At 41.4% G+C, this 24,705-nt stretch overlaps 1 protein-coding gene across 2 annotated transcripts in view; it reads left to right on the forward strand.

Annotated features, from left to right (window-relative positions):
- The first annotated feature begins 3,172 nt into the window (after positions 1-3,172).
- The window catches only part of LOC115103831 (protein kinase C alpha type), a 219,362-nt gene continuing 197,829 nt past the window's right edge, over positions 3,173-24,705 (forward strand). For both annotated transcript variants that reach the window (XM_029624803.2, XM_029624804.2), the window contains exons 1-2: positions 3,173-3,539; positions 4,567-4,598. In XM_029624803.2, coding sequence (XP_029480663.1) covers positions 3,373-3,539; positions 4,567-4,598 — 199 coding nt within the window. In that variant the 5' untranslated portion in view covers positions 3,173-3,372. The remainder of the gene's footprint in view (positions 3,540-4,566; positions 4,599-24,705) is intronic.

Consider the following 24,705-nt stretch of genomic DNA (forward strand, 5'->3'; position numbering starts at 1 on the left):
TATCTCTGTAATGTGTCTGTATCTCTGTAATGTGTCTGTATCTCTGTAATTCTCTGTAATGTGTCTGTATCTCTGTAATGTATCTGTATCTCTGTAATGTGTCTGTATCTCTGTAATGTGTCTGTATCTCTGTAATGTGTCTGTATCTCTGTAACGTGTCTGTATCTCTGTAACGTGTCTGTATCTCTGTAATGTGTCTGTATCTCTAACGTGTCTGTTTCACTGTAACGTGTCTGTTTCACTGTAACGTGTCTGTTTCACTGTAACGTGTCTGTATCTCTGTAACGTGTCTGTATCTCTGTAACGTGTCTGTATCACTGTAACGTGTCTGTTTCACTGTAACGTGTCTGTATCTCTGTAACGTGTCTGTATCTCTGTAACGTGTCTGTACCTCTGTAACGTGTCTGTTTCACTGTAACGTGTCTGTTTCACTGTAACGTGTCTGTTTCACTGTAACGTGTCTGTTTCACTGTAACGTGTCTGTTTCACTGTAATATGTCTGTATATCTGTAATATGTCTGTATATCTGTAATATGTCTGTATCTCTGTAATGTGTCTGTATCTCTGTAATGTGTCTGTATCTCTGTAATGTGTCTGTATCTCTGTAACGTGTCTGTATCTCTGTAACGTGTCTGTATCTATGTAACGTGTCTGTTTCACTGTAACGTGTCTGTATCTATGTAACGTGTCTGTTTCACTGTAATGTGTCTGTATCTATGTAACGTGTCTGTTTCACTGTAACATGTCTGTATCTATGTAACGTGTCTGAATCTCTGTAACGTGTCTGTATCTATGTAATGTGTCTGTATCTCTGTAACGTGTCTGTATCACTGTAACGTGTCTGTATCTATGTAATGTGTCTGTATCTCTGTAACGTTTCTGTTTCACTGTAATGTGTCTGTATCTATGTACAGTATGTATCTATTTGTGTATGCATGTATGTAAAATAAATATGGACCACAATGGAAATACGTTAACTGACAGATCAATCAATCAATCAATCCAAACTGTGCAAACTGTGCAGTGGACATTTGGTTAATCGAAAGAGATATCTGTTACAAAACACAGTTTAATGGCATTCGGAGATTGTCAAGACAAGTCTTCGATACCTCGTAAGCCTACAAGGTGAGAATGTCAAGACAAGTCTTCGATACCTGGTAAGCCTACAAGGTGAGAATGTCAAGACAAGTCTTCGATACCTGGTAAGCCTACAAGGTGAGAATGTCAAGACAAGTCTTCGATACCTGGTAAGCCTACAAGGTGAGATTGTCAAGACAAGTCTTCGATACCTGGTAAGCCTACAAGGTGAGATTGTCAAGACAAGTATTCGATACCTGGTAAGCCTACAAGGTGAGAATGTCAAGACAAGTCTTCGATACCTGGTAAGCCTACAAGGTGAGAATGTCAAGACAAGTCTTCGATACCTGGTAAGCCTACAAGGTGGGGGAGGAATGTATTTGGTGTTTTTCGGGATCGACATGGTCTATTTATTTTGGTGTTGAAAACTCAAACCATGATATTGAAGTGCCTGAAGTTGGTAGACTTTGTTTAGTGGTTGTGTTGCACGGACACAGAAATCTGTTGGTGGAACATCCATTGCATATATTTTGTATAATTGTAAATATGGCATCAATATGTTGAAAATCTGATTTCCCGGTAGCTGATCATGGTCTTCAGCTTGCTCTGACCACAGAGTAGGCCTAATGAAATAGGAAAGGAAAGTGGGCTTGTCTGTGGTGGTCGGCAAACCCCCAACCTACTGGCAATAGGACTGCATGGCATTGACTCTGCCACAAAAGCATGCTGAAGTGGTAAAGTCGATATCCACGTATATAAGCCCTACAAAGGCAAAATGCAGTTACTTCGAATTTGTTCTGAAATCTTTGATATTTTGTAATGGCCAGGTATTATCTAATTAATGTGGTATCAGGTAAGACTCAAGTGCAGACTGTGTTGAAGTAACAATGTTTATAGCAACAACAGGTCAAGGCAGGCAAACAACAGGTCAAGGCAGGCAGGGGACGATAATCCAGAGTAGTGGCAAAGGTACAGGATGGCAGACAGGCAGAGTGATCAGGTAGGCAGAGTCAGAGTGGTCAGGTAGGCGGAGGCAGAGTGATCAGGTAGGCGGAGGCAGAGTGATCAGGTAGGCAGAGGCAGAGTGATCAGGTAGGTAGAGGCAGAGTAATCAGGTAGGCAGAGGCAGAGTGGTCAGGTAGGCAGAGGCAGAGTGGTCAGGTAGGCAGAGGCAGAGTGGTCAGGTAGGCAGAGGCAGAGTGATCAGGTAGGCAGAGGCAGAGTGATCAGGTAGGCAGAGTCAGAGTGGTCAGGTAGGCAGAGGCAGAGTGGTCAGGTATGCAGAGGCAGAGTGGTCAGGTAGGCAGAGGCAGAGTGGTCAGGTAGGCAGAGTCAGGACAGGCAAAGGTCAAAAACGAGATACTTGTGCAAACCAAGAGCTGCGAAACCACTGGTTGACTATAACAAACAAGACAAACTGACACAAACAGACAGAAAGAAACCACAGGTATAAATACTCAGGGGAAAAGTGGGGAAGATGGGTGACACCTGGAAGGGGGTGGAGACAAGCACAAGGACAGGTGAAACAAATCAGGGCGCGTCAATGTGGTATTTAGTTTCCTGACAGAAGAACAAGCCAGTTGATCAGAATATATCAGAAATTGTTGTCTGTCTAGACAGAAAAAGACTGAAGTGAGATTTTGCAGTAAAAAAAAAAAACATAGATACGGTGTTGTCTTTGTAGGGCAGTACTGTTATTGTCATTTGTGATTGTAAACATTAGGGGAGGGTCATGTGAAAATATGACCCTCCCCCCACAGTAAATGTCGAACTGTCCCTAATAAGCCATACATAACACATTGGATAAAAATGTGATGCCTATGATCAGTGCTTGACTTAGGTGCCGGTACTCATTTTGGCCGCTGGTTTTGTTTGAATTTAGGTGCAGGAACTCCATAATAAATACATTTTAGCCAAGTCAAGCACTGACTATGACATGACTGATATGTAGTTTCTCTTCAAGTAAATTGTTTTAACCCAAACATTTGCCAGTATCTTTTACACCACTGGGTGACGCTCCAATCTTCCAAATTCCAACAGACAGTTGCCCTCCCACCAGGCGATTCATTGTAGTGACGTCAGCTCAAGTGAAAGAAGGAAGCAAAGCGCTCAGTGTGGAGCTGTCAGTAAAAGTAGTTGTAGCGACAGCAAGGGAAAGCCCATAGATAGAACAGTGTGTCCAGTTACAGTCTGACCGCCTCTCCTGCTCAGTGGCAAAAGACAGTACGCGTGGAAATACATTGGATTGAATAGGCATATACATTGGATAGAGAGGAATAACGTTGCTTTTTGACTATGGCTGATGTCACGCAATTCAACGAGGGGACCGGGGACTTCGCGAAAGGGTTCGCTCGTAAAGGAGCTTTGAGGCAGAAGAACGTCCATGAAGTGAAAGACCACAAATTCACTGCAAGGTTCTTCAAGCAGCCAACTTTTTGTAGTCACTGCACCGACTTTATCTGGTAAGCGCTTTTCCTCTCCAGATGGCCTCTGCCTGTTGAACATTTTGGAGAACTCCGCTCTCTTCTCAACCAGCTATTCTCTTGTCACTTTCCCTACATAGCTAACTGTGCTGCACCGTTACTTATAATTTCCTTACTGGAATGTTTGGTCTTCCACGGCAAAGCTGGACATCTTAAAACCAACATTTGACTATAATGTGCCTCGAAATGCAAGCCCAAAGAAAATGAATCCCTTCTGCCTACAGTGGGCTAGATGCACTCACTATACATTGTAACTGACAGCGCGCCTACTTTAATGTTTGTTACAAATTATAAAAGTTGTTTATCCTAGTCCTCGTGTTTTTGATAAATATTGAAATAATAACTTCCTGCCAACGAAATGTAGGCTCTAAACCCGAAACAAGTAACAAGTGGTAACTATTCGGGATGTTGGGTGGTTGAAGACGCACCCATGTTGACCAACCTTCCTCTTCAAGGGGTTGTGTTTCCTTTGACCATGTATTGATCGCTACAGAGAGAGATGTCATCTTGAGTGAGTGAACATAATTTTACAGTTACGACCTATGGCCTCTAAAATACTCCTAAGTAATGTGTAATGATTCTTGGGAAACATCTTAACAGTTTAGGCTACTTGTTTTTCTCTTCTGACTGCAGCCTATCCTACAGTACCTTTACTCGAGGTTTGCTTTGCAAAATATAGCCACCTGAAAAAATAACAATATTAAAGGGCAGTCGACACCCCTCAGGCTTCTTGCTTCCCCATGTCCCCTCTTGCAAGATATGAAAGGTGCTCCCCCTTTCCTATTCATCCACACCGCATTTCAATGAGCTAGTATTCTAGATGTCTTGCCTCAATTTTGAGCTTAATATTCAACATTTCCCACCGAATAAGCCCTTAATTGAGACAGACTTCCAAGTCTGGGAGACTACTGCTGTCTCTGTTTGATATGGTAAACGTGTTTGTTTGTGTGTCTGTCAGTTGAATGCTATTTGTTATTTCATTCCTCACTTTCCTCTGTTTTCACAGGGGATTTGGAAAGCAAGGATTCCAGTGCCAAGGTAAAAATGAAATTGATTGACGTCCATTCACTCAGCTCCATTCCTCCATGCAGTGTATACTCATTTGTGTGTTTTTTTTGTACTGCATTAATTCAAGAGGACCAGTCCATTTGACTTGCATTGACTAAAGAATGTTGAAATTCGTATTGGAGTTACTCACCTTTCAAAGAGTTTGAGAGCTACAGGTAGGCAATGTTCCCGTTCCCTCTAAGCTGCAAGGAACAGGCAGCTCCCATCAGACTGCAGCACAGTCTTTTTTTCTTAAAGGGGCAGTGTTGTAATTTGAGATGGTCTTGAATAAGCGAAGTAGCCAATAGGCAGAGCGTAGCATAATTTGTCTGATTCCCTGTAATAATGGTATGGGAATAATAATGCATTTTGTTTTGTAAAATGGTTTCTTGCATCAGAAAACAACACACTTCCAGTCACCTCCTTGTCTGACGGACAAGTGGATAAACATTTTCCTTCAAAAGTACACCTTAATTGAACACCAGAAAATTGACTGCTACTGTAGGCTTAATGGTAGAACAGCTATTTCCATATTATGTGATGGGATATGTTTTTCTCCATTGTTTTTGATGGTAGACCACTCTGGTGGGCCTACATTATGATCACATAGCCACAGTGTTAAAACAGTACATTAAAGCAGGTACAGCCTTAGTGTTCACAGTAAACCTGTGGCGGAAGTTACACAGAATTTTCACAACTTTCAAATTTGCACCTGCATTGACTATAGAATGTTGCCATTTTTCTTGGAGTTACTTACCTTTCAAAGAGTTTGAGATATACCAGTAGGCCTACATTTGTCTGTGCTGTTTGAGTATGATGTCTTCCTTACACACACACACACTGGAATATGAAGTCGTAAATAACAGAAAATAATGGTTAAAGTATCTGTGACAGCACTCAGAAGGTCTAATCACTCAAAGAAATGGCATGGATTGATGTTGACTGTTTTCTGTTTCCTTCCCAATCTCATTACCATTTCAGGTCGTTTGAAGCAGTTCTTTAAAAAAAAAGAAAGAAGAAAAACGAGTTATTTATACATTTTTAAAAAGCCAATGACTCGCAACGTAGAGACTTTGAACTGTCATTACTCTCCGGGCATTTTTGTTTGAGTCTCAGGAGTTTCTTCAAATGCACTTTGAGACTTAAATCATCTTAATTGGATTTATGCAGGATTTATGGTTATTTATGATATCAAAGAGAGAACATTTACAATGCTCTCCTCAGCTCTTGGAAAGACGGACCTAGATGTTTTGGGGACTACTTGCTAAACATTAAATGGAGAAATGAATGCGCATGCATTATTCTCAGCTGACTAACTGGACTGACGTGAAATCAAATCACACATGGCAATCTCATGGATGCCAGAGTTCAAATAGGCCTTGTAAAGGAAATAGAAATATGAGATTTTCTCTACAAAACCAAAGCCCCATGGGCCCCTGTCAAAAGTAGTGCACTACATAGGGAATAGGGTGCCCTTTGGGACTTAGAATAGTGTACTGTAGCCTGGCAGTGGAATCTGCTTGTGCTTCAACCAGGCTAGGTCAGAGGGGTTAATGGCATTCGCCTGTAATTTGCCAAGTCTCCTTAGTCAGACTGGGTCTGTGTCTCTTCCATGTGCTATCAATACTCTCAAACTTCTTGTTTACCGATTCCCATCAGGGCATTACTCAAACTTGAAGAATGTAGGCTGTGCTCGTGCTGAGAAAAGACTAACTTTTGTCTCAAGAAAATGTTTTATCGAGGTACCAGTTACCAGGATTTATAAAAGGTTTCTAAGCTGTATATAGGCTATATATACTGTACATACACTGAGTGTACAAAACATTAGGAACACCTTACTAATATTGAGGATAACCCCCCCCTTTGCCCTCAGAACAGCCTCAATTCATCGTGGCATGGACCCTTCAAGGTGTCAAGTATTGCAAGGAGATGCTGGCCCATGTTGACTCCAATGCTTCCCACAGTTGTGTCAAGTTGGCTGGATGTCCTTTGGGTGGTGGACCATTCTTGATACACATGGGAAATTGTTGAGTGTGAAAACCCCAGCATCATTGCAGTTCTTGACACACGCAAACCCGTGCGCCGTGCATCTACTACCATACTCTGTTCAAAGGCACTTAAATATTTTGTCTTGCTCATTCACCCTCTGAATGGTGCACATACACAATCCATGTCTCAATTGTCTCAATGCTTAAAAATCATATTTACCTGTCTCCTCCCCTTAATCTACACTGATTGAAGTAGATTTTGTTGGAATCATACTTTTTCCTATTCTTTGAAAGCATCGCCTGCATGGCTGCACTTCCAATGAACTGGCGTAATACCTGAGGAAAAACCCACTCTCGTCCTTTCTCTAGAAGATTAAGAATGTGAGCAAAGCGGGAAGTTTTCTAAGGAGCAAACACTTCATTAGCAATAGCGGTTGAATGCCAGTCAAGTATGTTGATTTGCGCTTAAGTGGTGTCCCCCTCGGATATATGCCATCCTCTGTTGAACATGAATGGTAGTGTAATGTGGAAAGTGGTGATCTTGCCAGCCAGTGCTGAGAGTCCCTGCCTCATGGTAAGTGCTGTTGCTTCAGCCAGCCAGGATGATGTTAACCTGCGATCACTGAGCCGTTGGTTGAATGTGATCCGTTCTGAAAGGATGTCTTCTGAGAGCTGATGTTAAATGGCAGGAAAATACATCCATTTGCTGGATTACGAGGATAAACACTCACCAGAGAAGGCTTTTTGATCTCTTGGGGGTTCAGAAGCCCCCTGTCTGGAATATGACTTATTTTATTGTTGTGGAGTGAGTGTGAGAGAGAGCGAAAGAGTGTGTGTGTCCAGGTTCCTGCATGCATGTGTGTATCGTAAGTTGTATGTACCCATACGTACGGGTGTGTGTTGTACATAGACAAATACATAGATAATGCATCTGTGTGTGTGGAGCCTGTCTTCCAGGTCTTAGGAACTGCGATCGATAAAGACACTCCTCCATTTGTATGTGTGTCTTGGAGGTGCGATGCACTTTGCTCAGAGTGTTTGCCGGTGCTCGAATATTTGATGGTAAAGCCTGCTCGTTATCGAGTCAGGGCTAGGTGCTGCGGTGACATGTTTTTAGCTGTATGCCAAAGCACCATCGGTGAAGCCCCTTTTGTCTCTGTCTTGTCCTCTCCCTCTGGGTTCTGTCACCATCGCAGCATCGCTCGTGACTGTTAGTCTCTATTGGTCATGTAGAAATCACAGTGCACTATTAAAGACCTACACCAAATCCCTGCATTCAGAGCATACTATAGATATGCATTAGAGATCTCAGCAACACTGTGTCGGTGCTAGCTGCTCTTCTCCCCTAGTAGGCTGTAGGGACTGATCTCTGTATCCATTCCATATACTTACTCAGAGAGCTGGTAGCAGTGGTTTTACAGCCATTCTGGAAAACACAGCATTCCCCCCTGTTATAAATCTGTTCCTGGGTCTACTGCTAAATAAATAATGGCCACCGTATCAAGATGAAGGCGAGGAGGTAACATCCCCGCTATTCAACAGCTGAAGGTCCCACTTAAAAATACCTGTCCTCTCATCAATTATTAACAGACTCCTTGGAAATGGGGAGGCTCAAGTCAACGAGCAGGGAGGCTTCTGTTGAGTACAGACATGATACTACTATCCTATTGGGCTTTCTGTGCCGGCCTGAAATTTGAAGTTACATTTGATTTTCTGGAATTTGAAACTGTCTGGAATTAATTAATTTGTTGGTGATCAAATGTGAACTCGACATACTTGTTTCCAACAATTGCATGCGAGACATTAAAATGAGCTTGCGTCATATTCGTCTCCATTCTAAAACCATTAGCTACCAATCCCCCATGGATTATTTCATATCTAGTCTATTCAGACCAACTAAAGCAACATTGATGATTTAAGAGTTCAAGATCTCTCCCCATCACTTCGTTATGGGAATCCCCAGACAGTACATAGAGCTTGTCAGAAGCCTTAGCCAACAGAGAAATCATATCCACTAGCTAACACTCAACAAGTCCTTTTCCTTGGTTTGTAAACTGACACCTCACGGTCACAGTTGAGCTATTCTGTTGTCATTCCCATGTTACTCGCCCACTCCATTTCTAAGGTTGAGAAAATAGGACCAAAGTAAGGATGAACAAGCCCTCATGTTTACCCAAGTGCAAGTAGTCACCATGTGAGATGGCATTTGTGCCAATTGTTACCCTCAGACAATCTTGTTTCTGTGGAATCCAATTCCGCAAGTTAACCTGCAGGCGTTTGTATTCATATCCCAATTACATAGGAATTGCTGTTGCCACATTGTCAACTTGTGCATGGCTCCACACCCAGCCTCTATAAACTGTACCATTAAAACACGATAGCAGTCTTTCATCCAAATGGTAAGAATGTGGGTATTACCACTAATATTGAATGGAGGAGTTAGCGTAAGCATTCTATTGATGGTTATTGGCCCAATTTAACATTTAAGCCCATCATATACTCTACCTAAGTGTATATCAATTGATTCTAAAATATTAATGACCATGGAGAAGTCTGCTTTTAGATCTTACACAGTCTCCTGAAACCATGATAAACCAACCACAAAACCATTGGCTTCAAAACGAACTACCTCAGACGACTACCTTCTCTTCCAGTATGGTTGGAGTATGGATGGAGAAATGGAGCCCAGGGAATAGTGTCTTCATGGAAGGCCATTGATGGTTTGAAGGGTTTAATGGGTCTTCTTTGAAAGGTGGTAGTGGATTTTTGCTCAACGCTTTCCAATGGTCTGTGGTGCTGGTGAGAGTGGAGGAATAATAGGTTTCTTCATGTGAGAGGAGCAGAGACCAATCTCCCAAGGGAGGGGTAGGAGCAGAGCAATGCTTCTATGACTATGGACATGTAGTGTACATGAATGAGAGATGTGGATGGACAGTGTAATAGTGATGGCGCCACAAAATGGAGTCTATTTCTCTCTTGTTTGAACTTAAACAGTCAAATTGAGTTAGATCAGTCCAATATAATACCTGAACAAATTTATACAAATATTTACATACAACAAAGGTTTCTAAGTCCTGTTCTCTCTATTCAAAAATGACTCTTAATACAACCAATAACCAGTGCACCACAGACAAACCAAGCCTGTGTGTCTCTGTTCACTTTCATTGTGTTTGCAGACCTGCTTAACCATATTCAAACCAAACATTGACCCAGAGGAGACGTGATAACACACTCGCTCCCCTTCCCTGGAACCTCCCTCCTGTCCCATTGACGAACAGTGGCCTCTCAACCCGCTCTCATCTCATGCTCCGGGCTTGTTTAGACAGTGCTAAGGGAATCCTTGTGCACATCCTGTGTTGACAGAGGACGGAAAGGTCAACTCTACCCTGTGTCCTTACTTTTAGAGTTCGACCGATTTTATGATTTTTCACCGCCGATACCGATTTATTGGAGGACCAAAAAAAAGCCAAGATCGATTAATATATATATATATGTGTTTTATTTGTAATCATGACAATTACAACAATACTCAATGAACACTTTTATTTTAATATAATACATTAATAAAATCAATGTAGTCTCATAAATAATGAAACATGTTCAATTTGGTTTAAATAATGCAAAAACACAGTGTTGGAGAAGAAAGTAAAAGTGCAATATGCGCCATGTAAAAAGCTAACATTTAAATTCCTTGCTCAGAACATGAGAAAGCTGATGGTTCCTTTTAACATGAGACTTCAATATTCCCAGTTAAGAAGTTTTAGGTTGTAGTTATTATGACGCATCGACTATTTCTCTCTATACCATTTGTATTTCATATACCTTTGACTATTGGATGTTCTTATAGGCACTTTAGTATAGCCAGCCTAATCTCGTGAGTTGATAGGCTTGAGGTCATAAACAGCGCTGTGCTTCAAGCATTGCTAAGAGCTGCTGGCAAACGCAGTAAAGTGCTGTTTGAATTAATGATTACGAGCCTGCTGCTGCCTACCACCGCTCAGTCAGAGTGCTCTATAAAATATGAAATCATAGACTTAATTATAATAAACGCACAGAAATAGGAGCCTTAGTTTCTGGATTTGACCATATTAAATTACCTATCATTTCGAAAACAAAACATTTATTCTTTCAGTGAAATACGGAACCGTTACCCATTTTATCGAACGGGTGGCAACCCTAAGGCTAAATATTGCTGTTACATTGCACAGCCTTCAATGTTATGTCATTATTATGTACAATTCTGGCAAATGAATTATGGTCTTTGTTAGGAATAAATCATTTTCACACAGTTCGCAACGAGCCAGGCGGCCCAAACTGCTGCATATACCCAGTCTCTGCTTGCACTGAACGCAAGAGAAGTGACACAATTTCCCTAGTTAATATTGCCTGCTAACATGAATTTCTTTTAACTAAATATGCAGGTTTAAAAAATATGTACTTCTGTTTATTGAATTTAAGGAAGGCATTGATGTTTATGGTTAGGTACATTTGTGCAACGATTGTGCTTTTTTTCGCAAATGTGCTTTTGTTAAATCATCACCTGTCTGGTTGAAGTAGGCTGTGATTCGATGGTAAATTCACAGGCACCGCTTTGATTATATGCAACGCAGGACAAGCTAGTTAACCTAGTATTATCATCCACCATGTGTAGTTAGTGATTATGTGAAGATTGATTGATTGTTTTTTACAAGATAAGTTTAATGCTAGCTAGCAACTTAACTTGGCTCCTTGCAGCCACAAGGTCCTTTTGATGCTGCACTCATGTAACAGGTGGTCAGCCTGCCACGCAGTCTCCTCGTGGATTGCAATGTAATCGGCGTCCAAAAAGGCAGATTTACCTACTTGTTATGAAAACTTGAAATCAGCCCTCAATAATCGGCACTGCCGATTAATCGGTTAACCTCTACTTACTTTCCCCCGCAGTCCAACCAGGTGTGTTTTCTAGTCCTCCCATCGCCCATAGGTTCCGAGGACTCCCATCTGCCTTCCCCTGTTTTGGAATTGGTTCTCAGCAGTACATTTTTAAGCTTGTCTCACCTTATATTGCTGTAACGACTAGTTTCAGCGAGGCAGATTAGGTCTAGTTCTGGATTCAAAAGATTCTCAATGGAGATTCTCCACTGAAAATGCTATTTAGTCCAGTACTAGGCATAATCTGGGTCTGTTCCTTAGTATCCAAAAACCTTTAATAGTATAGGTAGGTAGGTAGTTTATGTGGGACTACAGCACTCTTCATTTGACTAGTTGGTCCTGTTGTATCTAGCACTCTCTCTCTATGCTTAATTTAGCCTGTACCTGTATTCTGACTGTACTTCTGCAAGGTATAGCTATTTATTTATTTTTTGTCACTGACACTTTGTTAATATATATATAGTTTAGAAATGTTTTGACCAAGACGAGTGACTGCCAGACTGTGTGCTGCTATGCTCTGACTCGCTGCATAATCATTGGCGTCACTCCAATTATGTGAAGTCCGTCTGCTACATTTTTATGGCACCATCAACCCTCAATGGGTTACGGTTGCATTATTTCTCCATGGTGCTGTCTTCACTGTAAATGATCTGTAGTATTCCATATACTCTTTCCCCGCCATATTTCCCCTGGGTTTACAAGGCCTTATATACTGTGTAATGAATACCATCTCTCCTTTGGGGATGTGTGATGGCTTTATCACAAAGTGCACCTGAAATCCCCTTTTAATGGACAGTGTTGGTACCAGTCAGTGAAGGCAGGGTTAGAGGGAGAATTTGCCATGAACAGACCCACTGCTGACACCAGTCGACAGGCAGAGGCCAACTGTGTCAACCAACCAGGGTTATGTGACTTATGCTGGCACTTTGGAATGCCAAACACACTGCCCTGTGGTGGAGCCAGCCCATCGCCTCGGAGGCTGTGGATTGGGGCTTTAATAAAAGGGCTCTCCTCCCCTGGTGCTGAGTGCCAGAGAGCTTGGCCGCTACAGTGCACTCTGCCTTTGGTAGAGCAGATGTAGCCACCACTTCTTCCCCTCTCTCTCACTCCGCATTCTCTCCATTCCACAGCATCCTAAGGGAAATTATCAATAAAGCCCTCGGTTAGCGCCAGGCTCGTTCTTATTACTCTGAAAGCTAAGGTCATGACCTTGAATTATACCCAAGCTGATGATTCAGATTTTAGCTGCTGCTCATCACAATAGTGAAAGAGAATACAGAGAGGGCTTTCTAGTAGAGCTTCTGTGTGTCTGTTTATGGGGTTAGTCCTCCAATCCATTCTGATGGCAGGGGGAACCGGGCAGATTAAAGGGACGCTGGTCCTGGGAGTAAAACCACTTAACCCCCTGAACCTTCCATTGGTACAGCCTCTGGATTCTCCATCCATCGTAGGCCACATAGAACCTAGACAATCCCTCCTTTCCAGCCCATGTATGCACACAGATGCAACAGCACCTCTGGCCCCTAGGGCTGAGCAGCAGGAACAGAGTGAACCTCCATTACATCCGTCATCCTGAGAGCTACTACAGTACCACCGCTAGATATCTAGGCCTATATCAAAACCTTCAACCACGACTTACTTTGGTGCCAGGTACTAAAATGCTGTATATGGACTGTATCTAATCGTCAATTCGCCACAACTCACTTTAATGCCGTGCATAATTAAAATGCTGTAGACCTATATGGGCATTCTAATAACATAATACCTCGGTTTGAAATCAAGGCAGCGACGTCATTTATTTTGTACATACTAAAGTCAAATCAAATAGGCTATCAGCATACTCGAATGGGCTCAGAGCCAGGCTACAGCCAAGCCGGGGAAATTTGGCCGGGGCGGCAGGGTAGCCTAGTGGTTAGAGCGTTGGACTAGTAACCGGAAGGTTGCAAGTTCAAACCCCCGAGCTGACAAGGTACAAATCTGTCGTTCTGCCCCTGAACAGGCAGTTAACCCACTGTTCCCAGGCCGTCATTGAAAATAAGAATGTGTTCTTAACTGACTTGCCTGGTTAAATAAAGGTAAAATTAAAAATTTTAAAAATAGCCAGGATCCATGTGTCATGGATTGTCTCTACTTTGTAAATGACTTGCCATCGCCACTGGTTAATCCAGGCCATTTCCAGGGCTGTGTGGTTAGATTATGGCTTTAGATCCAACAAAGCTGCTATGTCTGTCTTTGTGGCCATGTAGACATGGGGAAAGCCTGCTTGGCAGAGATCCCTTCAAAATAGCCCAAATATGTCAGTACTACCGCTGTGTGCCTTTTAAGCTAAACCAGACAGGCAGCACCATGCTGTGATGGGAGATCCCCAGAGAGTTGGAGCGATACCCAGCTACCCACACTGAGCAGAAATGACTTTACAAGACAAACAGCCATTTTGGATTTCCCTTAAAACCTCTGTTTTCGACAATGTAGCTGTACCGCATCGAAATGAAACCCATCCGTTCCTATTGAATGATTTATTCACTAGGGGAAATGCTTTTTGATATGTGAACAGGGTATGTTAATATTCGAGAGGCAGGGAATTGTAGCCGTTTTGCATACCAAACATGGCCAGATGTGTTGATGGAGAGACTATTTCAGAGGGATATGCTTTCAGGACTGAGCGCTTAATTATCTGACTCTGTGCCAGAGGACGACCGATTAATCGGCATGGCCGATTTCAAGTTTTCATAACAATCGGTGATTGGCCTTTTTGGACGCCGATTACATTGCAATCCACGAGGAGACTGCGTGGTGCAACATCAAAAGGACCTTGTGGCTGCAAGGAGCCAAGGTAAGTTGCTAGCTAGCATTAAACTTATCTAATAAAAAACAATCCATCTTCACATAATCACTAGTTAACTCCACATGGTTGATGATACTAGGTTAACTAGCTTGTCCTGCGTTGCATATAATCAATGTGGTGCCTGTTAATTTATCATTAAATCACAGCCTACTGTACTTCAACTTCACCAAACGGTTAATGATTTAACAAAAGTGTTGTTTTTTAAACCTGCATATTTAGATAAAATAAATTCATGTTAGCAGGCGATATTAACTAGGGAAATTGTGTCACTTCTCTTGCGTTCAGTGCAAGCAGAGTCAGGGTATATGCAGCAGTTTGGGCCATCTGGCTCGTTGCGAACTGTGTGAAGACCATTTCTTCCCAACTAAGACTGTAATTAATTTGCCAGAATTATGACATAGCATTGAAGGTTGTGCAATGTAACAGCAATATTTAGACTTAGGGTTGCCACCCGTTCGATAAAATGCGGAACGGTTCCGTATTTGTAAGTCGCTCTGGATAAGAGCGTCTGCTAAATGACGTAAATGTAATGTAATGTATTTCACTGAAAGAATAAACGTTTTGTTTTCGAAATTATAGTTTCCGGATTTGACCATATTAATGACCAAAGGCTCGTGTTTATTATAATTAAGTCTATGATTTGATGTTTTATAGACTGACTGTCTGAGTCTGACTGAGCGGTGGTAGGCAGCAGCAGGCTCGTAATCATTCACTCAAACAGCAGCTCTTAGCAATGCTTGTAGCACAACGCTGTTTATGACTTCAAGCCTATCAACTGCCAAGATTAGGCTGGCAATACTAAAGTGCCTATAAGAACATCCAATAGTCAAAGGTATATGAAATACAAATGGTATAGAGAGAAATAGTCGATGCGTCATAACTACAACCTAAAACTTCTGGGAATATTGAAGTCTCATGGTAAAAGGAACCACCAGCTTTCATATGTTCTGAGCAAGGAACTTAAACGTTAGCTTTTTACATGGCGCATACTGCACTTTTACTTTCTTCTCCAACACTGTGTTTTTGCATTATTTAAAGCAAATTGAACATGTTTCATTATTTATGAGACTAAATTAATTTTATTCATAAATAATGGATGTACTGTATGTATGTACTGTATGTCATTATTACAAATATATATATATATATATATATATATGCATGCATGCCTACAGTTGATGTCAGAAGTTTACATACACTTAAGCCAAATACATTTAAACTCAGTTTTCACAATTCCTGACATTTAATCCTAGTAAAAATTCCCTGTCTTAGGTCAATTAGGATTGCCATTCTATTTTTAAAAATGTGAAAAGTCAAAATAATAGTAGCGTGATTTATTTCTGCTTTTATTTCTTTCATCACATTCCCAGTGGGTCAGAAGTTTACATATACACTCAATTAGTACTTGGTAGCATTGCCTTTAAATTGTTTAACTTGGGTCAAACGTTTTGGGTAGCTTCCCACAATAAGTTGGATGAATTTTGGCCCATTCCTCCTGACAGAACTGATGTAACTGAGTCAGGTTTGTAGGCCTCCTTGCCCGCACATGCTTTTTCAGTTCTGCCCACACATTTTCTATAGGATGAGGTCAGGGCTTTGTGATGGCCACTCCAATACCTTGACTTTGTTGTCCTTAAGCCATTTTACCACAACTTTGGAAGTATTCATTGTCCATTTGGAAAATCCATTTGTGACCAAGCTTTCACTTCCTGACTAATGTCTTAAGATGTTGCTTCAATATATCCACATAATTTTCCCTCCCAGCTATTTTGCAAGCCTCCCCCTTTTTCCTCCAATATAGCGATGGTTATTATGGCCAAACAGTTCTATTTTGTTTCATCAGACCAGAGGACATTTCTCCAAAAAGTACGATCTTTGTCCCCATGTGCAGTTGCAAATCTTAGTCTGGAAGTTTTGGAGCAGTGGCTTCTTCCTTGCTGAGCAGTCTTTCAGGTTATGTCGATTATAGGACTCGTTTTACTGTGGATATAGATACTTTTGTACCTGTTTCCTCCAGCATCTTCACATGGTCCTTTGCTGTTCTGGGATTGATTTGCACTTTTTTTCAAAGTACGTTCATCTCTAGGTGATCAAACGCGTCTCCTTCCTGAGCGATATAATGGCTGCGTGGTCCCATGGTGTTTATACTTGCGTACTATTGGTTGTACAGATGAACGTGGTACCTTCAGGCGTTTGGAAATTGCTCCCAAGGATGAATCAGACCTGTGGAGGTCTACAATTTTTTTTCTGATGTTTTAGTTGATTTGTTTTGATTTTCCCATGATGTCAAGCAAAGAGGCACAGAGTTTGAAGGTAGGCCTTGAAATACATCCACAGGTACACCTCCAATTGACTAAAATTATGTCAATTAGCCTATCAGAAGCTTCTAAAGCCATGACATAATTTTCTGGAATTTTCCAAGCTGTTTAAAGGCACAGTCAACTTAGTGTATGTAATCTTCTGACCCACTGGAATTGTGATACAGTGAAATAATCTTTCTGTAAACAATTGTTGGAAAAATGACTTGTGTCATGCACAAAGTAGATGTCCTAACTGACTTGCCAAAACTATAGTTTGTTTACAAGAAATATGTGGAGTGGTTAAAAAACTAGTTTTAATGACTACAACCTAAGTAAATGTAAACTTCTGACTTCAACTGCGCGTGTGTGTGTGTGTCGATTTGAATCAGTATCAGCTTATTTTTGGTCCTCCAATAATTGGTATCGGCATTGAAAAATCATAGTCGGTCGACCTCTACTCTGCACATTCATTCAAATCTTTTTCGCCAGAGAATTCCAGCATGGTTGGAATTGCATCCACTGACACCTGTATGGCATGAGATAATAACCCCCTGTTGATACATGATTGATCCAAACCAGTTGCTCAGTATGGTGCTTTGAAGTGACTAGGCTAGCAATCAAACCAAGAAGAGAGCCAGAGCTTTGATTGCAACCCTTTCCGGAAAAAGGCAGAATATTTGTTGTTGTTCAATCACTTTTCTCTTGGTTGTCAGCCTGAAATCAAATAAAACAGTTGTCCTTGTTCACGTACTTTTCTTCTCAGAGAGCGAGTGATGGAAAAAGGACGAGTAAAGTGACAAAAGAGAGACTGGAGGAGAATACAGACAAGGCCCTCAGGACTGTCACCAGTGTCTACTCCACAGTATGCTTTGTACTCTCAATACTCCTACTCTAAGAATAATATTGACAATGTTACCGCTGGCATCATACACCAGATGACGTCATACATCAGATGAAAAGCTCCCTTTGCTGGACTGTTTTTCCACTAGCAAAGTGCCGGAAGCTTTCCCACACTAATCCTTGGAGCCAGGTCCTTTGATCTTGTTGCCTTGTCCATTGAGAAGATGTATCTGGACAGTACAGCTCACATCCCAAAGGAAAGAGGCTGCTAGGTCTGGACTATGTTGGTGGGGGGACTTTAGAGCTTCTGTCATACGGTTATGACTTGGCAGGCTGATCATAACAGAACCAGGTTGACAACACACAGCTAACGCCAGTGGGAGAGGAATCATAAGCATACAGGATGAATGGGAGTGTTGACTATGTCATGTGTCCTGATTTGCCATTACTGTTCCGTATCACGTCATGTCTAAGAACAGACCTATTCACGATAATCCACAGGTTCTCGTGCTAAAATATAGACAGATTAAGAATCTGTAATCAAATATTTATTGAATTGTACTTTTTAAAGTTGCAGCGTATTTTGGGGGGGGGTGACCTGACAAAATTCACATAGAAATGTGAGACATCTGTCATTCTCATTGAAAGCAAGTCTAAGAAGCAGTAGATATCTTCTATGTGTGCTATTTCTATGCTTCCCATTCTTAAGTTTAATTTTTACTTATTTTACTTTTAAGTTTTGTACACCAGCTTCAAGCAGCTGAAAATACAATATATTGGGTTATGAATAATATATTTCACAGCATTTTAGATGGTACAATGATTCTCTACACTATACTTGCTCTTTTTGTCACACAAACTGAAATGGGCCAACTACTAGACTTTTAGCAACCAGGAAATGGTGTAGCGATTTCTGCGGAGTGCATCTTTAACTATTATATTAAGTTGTTTTGAACTGCGAGCTACCAAGATGCTTTCTGTCTTTTCAATGGCTATTTTGCTTCTCGCTCACCAGTATTGTGTTGTGCCAGACAAAGAGATTGAACATTGAAGGTGTCATCCAATTTGACTCTTATGTTTACATGGTCTGTGCTTGTATTAAATTAATGTTGTTTGCGGAGCAAAATTACTCTAGGGTAAATGGAACAGACACACTCCACTTGTGGTAACTAGGGAGACGGACACTTCATTGTAACCTGCCAATGTCAACACCTCTTATCCTCTAGATCCATAGGCGTTCTATAGAAAGTACTAATGGGTGCTATAGCTACTGTATTTGCAACTATCACTTGAACCATAATTCACATAATATGACCTTACCTCACTTAGCTCTGACTTGGTCTGAATGTTGTGACGTTTTGTAGATAAAACTGGCTTGCTTTAAAGATGCATTATGCAGAATCGCTCCTCCATTTCCTGGTTGCTAAAATTGAAATAGTTAGCCTAATTTTAGTCTGTGACAAAACAAGCAGTCATTGTGCAGACACCCATTGTACCATCTGTACCGCAGTGAAATATCTTTAACGTAATCAAAAATACGGTATTTTTAGCTGTTTAAAGCTGGTGTACAAAACCGAACGTAAAAGACCAAAACTAAACTTAAGAACATGAAGCATAGAAATAGATTACATGGAACAGATCTACTGCTTCTTAGTTTTGCTTTCAATGAGAATGACAGGTCTATAATACACATTTCTATGCGAATTTGGTTGGGTCGCCCCAAATGTTACATATTGTAGCTTTTAAGTACATTATTGAAGTGTAGAATAGTTGGCTTAGAGCATATCATGCTGCTATTCAGCTGCCTGCTCTAACAGCAGCTTTTACTGTAAATAAAGTGAATCAAATGTTTTTTATACTACGTGGACTTCATCAATGAAGAAGAATCCCTTTTGGGATTATAAGGGTTTAGCACTCTACTCATGATCAATACTAGGATTGCAACATTTTTGGAACTTTCAATAAATTACGTGGTTTTCCCGAAATCCTGGTTGGAGGATTCTCGAAATCAGGAAGGAATAAGCAGGAAATCCGGGCTCCTCATAGCAGGATTTATGGAAAAACTGGGAATTTATTGAAAGTTCCAGGTATTTTGCAACCCTAATCAATGCCACGAGTAAATCCATCTACTCAATCTGACTCTCTATGAAAACATGAAGTGACACGCACAAAATGTCCCACTTCTGCGCGCAGGGCACTTGGCGGCAGCTGGATTTCCCTTACACCATTTACCGTTGACCCTCCACCTACATGAACTGAGCAACAACTTCCATTTTCTAGAGCATTCTGGAGCTCCCATGCTATGTCAATGATCATTTATCCCTGTCATTCCCAGACCCAGTAAGTCTTAACCAGGCTCTCTCAGGACTTAGCTTCTAACGACGCTCTTCTATAATGTTTTCTAGTGGATCTATACAAAGCGTCTCAGAGTAGGAGTGCTGATCTTGGATCAGTTTTAACTTTTTAAATCATAACGATTTAAGAGGGGGGACCTGATCCTAGGCCAACTTACTCTGCGAAGCTTTGTGAATACGGGCCCTTGTTAAAGCATAGCTTGTTTTAATAGGATTCTAGCCATCCACTTCATAAAGCTGTCATGGCACGTAAAGGAGGAAATTGGAGAGGTAAAAATACCCTGTGTTGGTGCAGAGCTATGATGGCTGGGGAACTTTAACACCAGAACAGCTGGGCCTCGAGGGGACCTGCCTTCAAGCTAATGAGCAGCCGTTCTGACTGCAACATTCTAACAGAGTAATCAATAAATTTCATTATTAGAATACAACATTTTATTTCAAATAACACAATAGCATTTTCATTAGTTTGTTACTGTAGGCTATATGTCAAAACAAAAACCACCAAAATTTAAGTGTTCATTAAATTTTGTTTGTGGAGTGTCTTTTTGTTACAACCGAAACCATATGTGTTGGAACATGGTAACGGCTTCTTTTAATACTGATAAAAGAAATAGCCCAACCACCAAGACGCGCGGTCAGCAAGACGCGCGGTCAAAGGATGAAAACATCCGTAGCCTAAACATCATTTATAAGTGGCCTTGATAAATAGTGAAAATCATCACAAAGCAAAAATGTCATTAATAATGAATAGAAGTGTCTATGACAGTAGTCCATTTTTTTGTCAGCTTGTGCTTACATCGTGTGCGTCTATAGTTCGTAATAGTGTCTGTCTGGTTTACTCTTTATTGTGTCCCTGTCGTCTTGTCACCGTTGTGCAGTACACCGGCTGTGCAAGTGCTTTATTTTGTGCAGAGGGAGGGAGCTCCCGATTCCCTTTGTTCATGGTGCCGGCCAATGTGAAGAGAATACATTTGCCAAAGTATGGTTCCACAAACCTCCTCCCCATATTCTCTGCATTCGCTCACCTGCTGCCCAACGTGGATATTTTCCCAGATGTTGAGTGCCATTCAGCAGTTACAATTACACTGATTAGACTGTTTGGATTCCGTGGACTGATATAGGGTGCGTACCATTTTGAGATTAAAATTAGAACAGATTGAGCCAGTTAAGCTCAATATTGCTTGGTATAATGCTAGGTATACTCTGATGCTTTTTCTTCTTTCATATGGTGCGTTTGAGTACGCTCAGATGTATGGTCCTTTTTTTTTTTCTTTTGAGAGGGGGAATCCATATTGAGCCAGGTTACCCTTGAACACAGATCTAAATTGAACTCAGGCCTGTAGTAACATGTCATTTAATTGGTCAAATATGTCGGCCTAAATAACTGATCATTCACAGTCTTCCACATTATAATCAGAAGGTAAGACATTAGACATGGTCTCAGTTGTAAATGTTCTGTTTCACCAGAGGCCTAAGCTCAAATCATCAGTATCAGTCAATCGTAGCGCTGCGTGTGCCTCACTGTTGTCACTTCCACTGACCTTTTCAGTAATGGTCCTCTATTGAGCTGATCCAGGAACTGCTCTCATCTCGGGTTCATGTATCTGGAGTGGTATGTAGTGTTCTCAAGTGGTCCTAAGAACCTTTTGGGAGTGGAACAATGGCATAGTCGACGATGGTGTAGCTGTGTTAGGCTAAGCTTCTGGGAGAGGGTAAAAAGGAGAAATACTTAGTTTGTGAAATATCGGAAAGCACTCTGGGCGCTTTTGTTGCAGGGAGAGAACATTTTAAGTGAAACTGAAAGAAGGTGAAAAGGGGTTTTTATGAGCTCATGTTGGCCAAGATACCTTATTTTATGTAATTCCCCTTAATTGCCCCCGATTTTTAAACTCAAATGTCAAATGAAGACTGTATGCTGCATCAAGTAGGGACCAGTTGAGGATTAATATTGAAATCCTCTCTATTGATGTGTTCATTCGCTTCACCTTTTCCATATTTTCCTAAAACTGAAATGTTTCTTTTTAAGCCTGTGTGTCCAAATGTACGACAGCACATTGTGAATGTCCACAAACGTATTACTCTAGCTCCATTTGACAGATTTAGATGTACGGCTTGTTCGGAGATGAAAGAATTGCACATCTGGCTGGAATGTATAGAGGATTTAGCTCTAAAAACAGGAGCATGGTGTACCTTTTTTTTTAAGACAGAGGTTAGTTGTAACCACTGTAGGGACTAAAGAGGATCACTATGACTACTGTATTAAGAGCTAAAGAGGGCAGCTATGACTGCTGTATTAAGAGCTAAAGAGGGCCGCTATGACCGCTGTATTAGGAGCTAAAGAGGGCAGCTATGACCGCTGTATTATCAGCTAAAGAGGGCAGCTATGACCGCTGTATTATCAGCTAAAGAGGGCAGCTATGACCGCTGTATTATCAGCTAAAGAGGGCAGCTATGACCGCTGTATTATCAGCTAAAGAGGGCAGCTATGACCGCTGTATTATCAGCTAAAGAGGGCAGCTATGACCGCTGTATTATCAGCTAAAGAGGGCAGCTATGACCGCTGTATTATCAGCTAAAGAGGGCAGCTATGACCGCTGTATTATCAGCTAAAGAGGGCAGCTATGACCGCTGTATTAGCAGCTAAAGAGGGCAGCTATGACCGCTGTATTAGCAGCTAAAGAGGGCAGCTATGACCGCTGTATTATCAGCTAAAGAGGGCAGCTATGACCGCTGTATTATCAGCTAAAGAGGGCAGCTATGACCGCTGTATTAGCAGCTAAAGAGGGCAGCTATGACCGCTGTATTAGCAGCTAAAGAGGGCAGCTATGACCGCTGTATTAGCAGCTAAAGAGGGCAGCTATGACCGCTGTATTAGCAGCTAAAGAGGGCAGCTATGACCGCTGTATTAGCAGGTAAAGAGGGCAGCTGTAACAGCAACTGGACTAGGTTGCTCGCTTCCTCAGCCTTTTACCACACAACCTACCTAGTTATGAACTGTAATTTAGCTTATTTCCTGGCAGTGCGATCCCAATATGGGGAAATGGCATCAGGAATTAAATTAATTTAAATGAAAATGGGGCATATGGAGATGTGGAAATAACCTACAAGGGCATTTATTAGCAATCTGTTTGTGATGGTAATGCGTTGTGTTGACTATATTCAGCGAACAAGCAGAGAAGAGAAGATTGAAACCAATTATGCTTCCCCCGCTTCCAGAAGTCACAGCGATGCCATTTCCATGTTATCTGAAACTTTGGCCTGTGAGCCTAAACAACAACAAGCTGCCAGCCAATTAAGTTAACATGTTTAACCTGAAAAGTACATATTAGTCAGAGCCTCGCTCTACCACAGGCTGTAACGTAAACTCGTACATCGCCTAGGTCCGTACAATTGCCCTTATTTTAGAGCCCAAAAACGTAATACTTCCAGATCAACTGTAATGTCAATCCCATTGTAAAGCACAATTTCTCCCCTTTCCAACAAAATCAATTACATGACCTAAACACTGCCCGTTTCTGCATAATTCAAGCAGGCAATGAACCCCGTCAGGTCTTTTTAAAAATGGCGGGTGGGGAAGCGAAACTAATGCGTGATGGTGAGAAGGAGAGATGTTGTGTGGGAAAATTGCTTTTTTCACTCGATCTGTCCAACTTATCACCTTATCGTCCATAAAATGTAAATAAAACACTATAAAGAGTTTATATAATGTATCATTACATACCTATTTGAAGGTTTGTGTCGAATTTGAATATCTTTTTTTAGGGTGGTGCTAAAGTGATCTTAGAAGTAAACAGCTGCTTTGAGAATGATGATCGCATGCAATGATGATGACAAAACATGACGAGGTTTCCCCATCACTGTCCATTTCTTGTTTTTAAACGATGAGAGAAGTGCTACACCTGGTGGAGAGAGATTGTAAGACAGAAATAGTTGCTTTATGCGTGCTGTACGTTACGACATGACACGTCACGATGTAACGGAGGGTCAGTACTATAGATCCATTACCATGTCGATCAACGCTTGAATAGAAACCTAGTTCACACCCCCGATTTTGAAGTCAACACAGTCGCTACAGTCCCATTTAGTTTTCTTTGTAGCCTCGTTTGAATGTCGCGGTTAAGCACATTTGTACGGAATGGGGTGAGTTTACGTTAGCTGACATTGAAGCTGAGGTGGAGTGACGGTGCTATCTAGTTGACTATAGCATAGTGTAGCCTACAGTATCATAGTGTTGCCTACAGTAGCATTAGCTAGCATAGCGTACAGTAGCATAGCCTTGACTTGCCTTTCCTAGCTTAGCACTGCACTGGAGCCTGCTCTGTGACATTCCCAAGTATTAGCGTTGGCAAAAACCAGGCGCGAATCTGAGCTGCTTCCCCAAGCTCCGTTAATTACCAGCTAGCGCTCTGCTCTGTGTGACAGGGAGGGGCTTTGGGGAGGAACGTTGTTGTCTCTTAATTTACATTTGTTAGCAAACTCTAGTCTAGTTCATTTTTCTCTCTTTTTGTATTGTTCTCTCTGTTTCGCCTATACCTTTAACCTTTTTTTTTATAATATAACATGAGCTTGCTTTTACACTTCTTCAATCATAACGGCCTAACAAATGTTTCCTGCCATACATTTGTTGAACAAATGCTCCTATGCCGTTCTCAAAACACTGTTTAAGGGGTAAATGCCACAGACAATTGCATCGACTGTGGTTGGCTTCCCCTTTTGATTTATTTTACCGTCTCCGATTTAGCTCCACTTCTTGCCCTGATCAGATTGCAAAGAGTTGCTTATGTTTGTATAACTAGGGCCCAGAGTTGTATTTTTGTCCTGGCCAGGTCACATGGTCAAGAACAATTAGGGTGCTGACTA

This window comes from Oncorhynchus nerka, linkage group LG15 (assembly GCF_034236695.1).
Source record: "Oncorhynchus nerka isolate Pitt River linkage group LG15, Oner_Uvic_2.0, whole genome shotgun sequence".
NCBI lineage: Eukaryota > Metazoa > Chordata > Actinopteri > Salmoniformes > Salmonidae > Oncorhynchus > Oncorhynchus nerka.